The sequence below is a fragment of the Calidris pugnax genome, unplaced genomic scaffold (genome assembly GCF_001431845.1).
Source record: "Calidris pugnax isolate Ruff unplaced genomic scaffold, ASM143184v1 scaffold50, whole genome shotgun sequence".
Lineage (NCBI taxonomy): Eukaryota > Metazoa > Chordata > Aves > Charadriiformes > Scolopacidae > Calidris > Calidris pugnax.
Window position 1 is genome coordinate 2,133,611 of NW_015090780.1, and position 6,000 is coordinate 2,139,610.

The 6,000-nt window shown below is 45.1% G+C and overlaps 1 protein-coding gene across 1 annotated transcript in view; it reads left to right on the forward strand.

Annotated features, from left to right (window-relative positions):
• LOC106895463 (peroxidasin homolog) overlaps positions 1–6,000 on the forward strand; it is a 48,147-nt gene that overhangs the window by 23,407 nt on the left and 18,740 nt on the right. The window contains exons 5-7 of the mRNA XM_014954899.1: positions 1,639–1,710; positions 3,251–3,322; positions 5,036–5,205. Coding sequence (XP_014810385.1) covers positions 1,639–1,710; positions 3,251–3,322; positions 5,036–5,205 — 314 coding nt within the window. The remainder of the gene's footprint in view (positions 1–1,638; positions 1,711–3,250; positions 3,323–5,035; positions 5,206–6,000) is intronic.

Below are 6,000 nucleotides of genomic sequence, written 5' to 3' on the forward strand. Positions count from 1 at the left end.
TGGTTTTTCATCGGCCTGCTCAGCAGGGATGCCTGGGAGAGAACAGAGGAAGCAGATACCGGCTCAGCACTGCTTAGAGAGGAGATGGTGCTGGCCACGGGGAGATTTTAACAATAAGAGTTCCAGACTTGATGTCACGAATAAAAGAAAAAAAAAAACACAAACCAACAAAACCACAGAACCAACAAACAACCCGCTGTAAGTCCCATCTGTTTTCAATCCCGGGCAGGCGTGATTCCAAAAGAATTAGCTTCGCTCAAATCCTACCCCGTTTTCCTGCACCCCACAAGCCAGCTTTTCAAGAAAAAAAGTATAACCCGATTGATGGACGGTATCAGATGCTTTCCTCAAGGTCCAAAGCAATGACGGGAGACATCTGAGACTTATTAAAGCACAAACATCTCTCCCTGCTGTTGCCCTCCACTGCAGAATCTGAGTCACCATCGCTCGGTTTGCGCTCCGATAGTGGACCATTTATCATGAATCCTTCCATTACAAATCAAACAGCCATGTGGTGGCTCAGGCAATTATTTCTCAATGCACTCAGCTACAACAGCAGAATGAGTATTTGTAGATCCGTGATTAATCAGCATCTGCTGTGAAATTTATGCCTGTGTAAAATAAAGGGGGGGAAGAGTTTAGGCAACTTTGAAACCATACCAAAATCCACGTAAAGGTCAGAAATGTGTCAGTTTGGCCGGCGAATGTCACATAATGGGAACAGGGAGCCTCAGGTCTCACAGTGTGTTGCTCTGCAGACCCCAAGTCTTCTTTGCTGATGGCCAGGGGTGACCCGGGGCAGTGCAGAAGGTCTCTGGAATAGCAGCTCACACTTGAGATTTTAGTGAAGCTAAAAACATTAACCTGTATTAGCAAGAGCTGGGCTTTTCACGTTATTGTGCCATTTAGATCCATGTGTTCCAGTTTGGAACTGGTCCATCTCTGTCTTTGGAGACTCTGCCTTCCCTCTGCAGAAATATAGCCCCATGGCAGCTGTTTCTGCTCTTGCTGGGAGCCCCTGTTAGAATCACAGACAAATGCAGGCTGGAAGAGACCTTTGGAGGTCTCCAGTCCAAACTTCAGCAACAAAAGAACCGATTTCAAAGCTTTATCAGGTTGTTCAGGGCCTTTTTCTACAAATCAATTCTCGGCAAACTCATGATCCCACTCAGAAGTGTTGCAATTCTGAGGCTGGGAATAAGTGCTTTGTAGTAAAGCTATTTATTTCTTTCTTCCTCCCCGAGGGTCCAGGGATGTTCTGAGGAATGCCAAGGCACTGGGGGATCCCGTATGGTGCTCAGATGGGAGCACTCTCCCTGGGCAGCAGCTTCATCCTGACCCTTTGCAGTGCAACAAGCACAGTGATGGTGGTCTTGGGCTTCAGGGAAGAGCATATCTCTGTGTGCTCTAGTTCATTAAAAGATAGAGTAAATAATTGACTGAATGGGGAAAAAACAGTGTTGGCTCCTATGTTTGCACTTAGAAAGTGGAGACGTTAAAGTGAACACTGGCTTCTCCACATCTGCCCTGAGACATGTGGTGACCAATTGGTGGGTGTTGGTGGACTGGTCTGAAAAGATCTTTTGGCTTCTAAATTGCAATCTGTAACCCTCTCCTTTGTGATGTTCTGTGTGGCAGCTATCTGCATTTCAACAACCTGGAAAGTCTGGAGCTGGAGACTTTTAGTGACCTGCCAAAACTTGAAAGGCTGTAAGTAAAGATGGGACCTTTCTCGTGAGCAAGGTGGGAAGGAGAAGGGGAAAAACCCCTTTGGTTTGTGTAACTGTTTCGGTAGCATGAAATGGGATCTTCAAAATGGAGGGAAATGCAAAAAGAAGCTTCCCTGAAAAAAGATTTTACATATTTGCCAAGTAGAAGGGTTACTGAGAGTATGAAGGGAATTTCCCATCTTATGTTATATTCGTGTTCCCACCTAAGTAGGGGTAATTCTGCAGAAAGCCCTACAGTTGGCCAGGCCAATTGAAATTTTACTCAAATAAATGACCATAAGGTCAACATTAGTCACCGTTGGGCAGCATGTACAAAAAAAGAGGGCGGAAAAAGAATAAAGTCAGAAGAAAGTCTAACAAGAAAAAAAGTGTCTTTCTTGAAAGCTGTTAAAAAATGAAGTCCTATGTCTTGCGCTCCCCAAGAATGCTCCTAATAATAATGTAGCCACTAGGACAATAGTTCTCATGGTGGTTCCCACTCCATGGTGAAACCAACAGACCCTTTGGTGCTGCGTGGAAATGTGCCCTCTGTCCACACGTGACAGGAAAATAAAATCATGGGATCCAAACACCATTAGGAAAATCCAGCCCTGGATCTGCACACCATGGCTGATCTCAGCCCCTGTATTTGATCCAACAAAAATTCTGGATTTAAATTTTAGAGGAAGGTTCCTCAGCATCCAGCTAGGCTGAACTCATGCATACACGTGTGTATGCAGACATTAGCACGAAAGCTCTACTGCCTTTGTATTTCTTTCCTGTTCCACAATCTACCAAATTTGCTTCCTATCTTTTGTCAATGGTCTCTTATGAGTTTTAGATGTAACTGACAGAACGAAATTTCCCTCTCCATTATGGGAATGGAGAATTAATTATCCCATCTTGGTACCCGCTGATGCATTTTAGTGCAATCCACGGTTATTTTGGCTCTTATCTGTGTGCTGAGACTCTGGAAGCGAGAATTTGCCTCACCTTTTTCAGAGATAAGCCTGGCTTAGGCTGATGTTGTCTGAATTAGATTTACTCATGGATTTGGGTTAATAACTACATTTAGTCGAGGACATGAGTTGTCTGGTGTCTTCTGCTGGAGCCTTAATTCAATGGCTGCCCTTGTAAAATTGCTGTATCTTCTGATGGGGGGAAAAGAAAAGGTCCCTTCTCAACTGGAGCTGACCCAGGCACAGAAAACACAGGGTGGGTCCAGCCCGTGGGGATTTCGTGCCCTTTCTCCTCCCTTCACAGAGCATGAAGCAGATTAACTTTAAGGTTCCAGTTTAAACCTGTTACATCACGTTTTTGAGTCACCGTTTCCATTCCACGCCCGCTCTCCGCTTTGGCGTATTGCATCGCACCTGCAAATGAATGAAATCCCAATAGAAACAAACACAGTAAATTTTTTAAAAACCAAACTCCATTTTGATGACCAGACTTTGTCTTTTAGCTGAGTTTTGACCTGGGCTGTTATCACCCGCGTAGTGCAAATACTGAATAATGTTTTGGCGTGGGTTCTCCCCTTGCAGATTCTTGCACAACAACAAGATTTCCAGGATTCATCCAGGGACATTCTCTCAACTGGAATCCCTCAAACGGCTGTAAGTGAAAAACATTGCCTGCAAAGAGCAATTGTTTATCTTTGATCAGATGGCCAGGACCTGAGGAAAAATGTGCCTGGTTGGCAAAGCCTTTAGTTGTTGCACTTTTAAGGTCGCTGCTAAGTTTATGAAACAGTTTTGTTTGGACGTGAGGGCCCATTTAACCAGTTCATGGTTTCTTCATGCTGATGTCTAATTATAATCTAACTGTAATCTTCTTACAGCTCAATAATGCCATAGGAATGAACATTCCTGGAAAGTCCTCACCACCATGACTGTCCTACACAGTTTGGACCCATAAAATGTCCTTCAAAAACGTAGGGTGTCCAAGTCACAGATATGACCTCAGTCATGTCTTCAGATCACTATTTAACAGGGAAGGAAAAGTCATAGTCGTAAAAGAAAAGGCTTTTTTTCTTTTTATTTCTAGAGACTGAAAATACTCAGAGGGGTGCCGAGGTGCATGATTCTTATCCCATGCAGGAATGTCCTGGTGTGTTATTCCCACATAACCTGGCTGCCTCCTAAGCTTACTTTTTGCTTGCTTAAACCCCCCAGAGCTTTCCTTTGTTTGTCTTTTATGATCCCTGGAAATAAGTTCTATGACGTGTTTTTGGGGAAAAAGTAAAAACTAAAGAATTTTGGTGTTCTGCCATGATTTTGAACTGCAAGAAAATGATGTGTTTCTCACTGCAGCCCTCTGTGATTTCTGCAAGCAGGTAAAATAATTCGCTTTTCTTTAACAGGGAATAACTTGTGAAATGTTGTCTGTACGTGTCAGAGAAAAAGGTGGGGTGTCTATAAAATGCTCTATCGGGGCTTTGGGTGAAATCTCTCATTCCCAAATGTTTGTTCCTGGAAACACTAAACCTTTTGCCTTTTTGCCATGTTTTTTTCTTTTTTTTTTTTTTTTTTTCCCAATGGCCCTGGCCCATCTCCTTTAAAACTGTCAGTGGGGAAGGAGGCATCAACTAATCTCCCTATAATCTTTATTTATCCTTGTGCATAGCACTGCACATAGGAATGAGGTCAGTAGAGGGAAAAGCACGGGTGCACTGGGAGGTCACCAGTGCTCCATTCAGCATGGATCAGGGTTATGGTGCAGTAATAAAAGTTCTTGTAGTTGTGCAGAAATTCTACAACCTCTAGCAGCTGGTCACAGGAAGAGATTGATCCGATGCACACTAAAACGAAGGAGGAGGGTTTTTTGAGCATGGAAAGCTCTAACAGAGGTGGTGTTATCTGCTGCTCTTACAGAATTCAGTAAAAGTTGAAATCTCCATCCTGGGGGAAATACCAATATTTTGATGTCTCTCTGTGCCTCAGATTAAGCCCAAAAATGCGTGATCCAGTTTAACAGAGTAATTTTCATTTGAAGCTGGAATGGCTGATGGGTAATGTTAGTTTTTCAACTCAATCATTCTAACTTGGTTGAGCATCCCGTTTAAACGTTGTGGGAATGAAATATCTCAAATTTTCATTTGGGTTATCACAGAATGATATGGGGTTGGAAGGGACCTCTGGAGATCATCTAGTCCAACCCCCCTGGCAGAGCAGGTCCCACCCAGAGCAGGTTGCACAGGAACGTGTCCAGGCAGGGAAGAACAGCTGGGTGATCCCTCTCTCCAGAGGACCGTTCCCCTCCTGTGTCCCGGAGAAGGAGGCAGCGCTCGGAGGCTGGGAAATGACCTTGCTGTTTCCTTGGTCTTGCAGGCGGCTGGACTCCAACGCTTTGCTTTGTGACTGTGACCTGATGTGGCTGGCAGAGCTGCTGAGGAAATATGCTGAGCAGGGCAGCATCCAGACAGCAGCCACCTGCGAGGCACCACGGGACCTGCACGGCCGCTCCATCGTCACCCTGACCGCCCAGGAGTTCAACTGCGGTGAGCGGGGTCAAACCCTTCCACCAGCCACCCTCAGCCCGGGGAGTTGGGCTCCCATCTTGGGAATCACTTCCTCCACCCCATTCCCTCCTCCTTCCCCGCCCTGGCATCCTGTTTTCTCCCTCCTTTTGCTGCCGGAATGGAAAAGTCCCAGTGGGCTCACACGAGTTATCAGGATAATGCAGAGAAAGTCTCATGGGGGTTGGAAGCAGCTCTGTTTTGGCTGGCGGGGGTCAGCTTGGTTTTTAAATAGAGTAGGTCTAGTAAAGGACCTACTTTAGGTCCTTTAAAGGACCTAAAGGACCAGTGGTTAAACCAGCAACCAGAAGAAACATCCCACCTTGGGATGAACAGAAGGGAGGGCTGGAAACACAGCTGGAAACCTACACGAACTCTTAGTTGATATGTAGCGGAGGGCTTTGTTTGGCTGTGGCCATGTAGTGATGTTTATGTATTAGATGATTTCTCACTGGAAAATGCAATCTTGAAATGAAAGGGTTTGTTCTGAAAAATTTCAAATTTAAATATGTCAGCTAGAGAAAGACAAAACTCCAACTTTTAAGTGCAGGTGTCAGCGGAGGGTGGCACAAGAGCTGGCTGTGGTTCCCTGATGCTTTGTTGCTGGTAGAGTCAGTTTGAGACATTCCCACTGGGCCGGGCCAGCTCTCAGCATCCCTCCTGGATATGTCAGTCCAGCTGTGTGCCTGGCCACGCCGTGAGCCAGATGTGTGACATCAGTTGGCTTTTGAAGAACCCTCCCTTAAATTCTGATTTTCTCCTATGATCTTATTATTT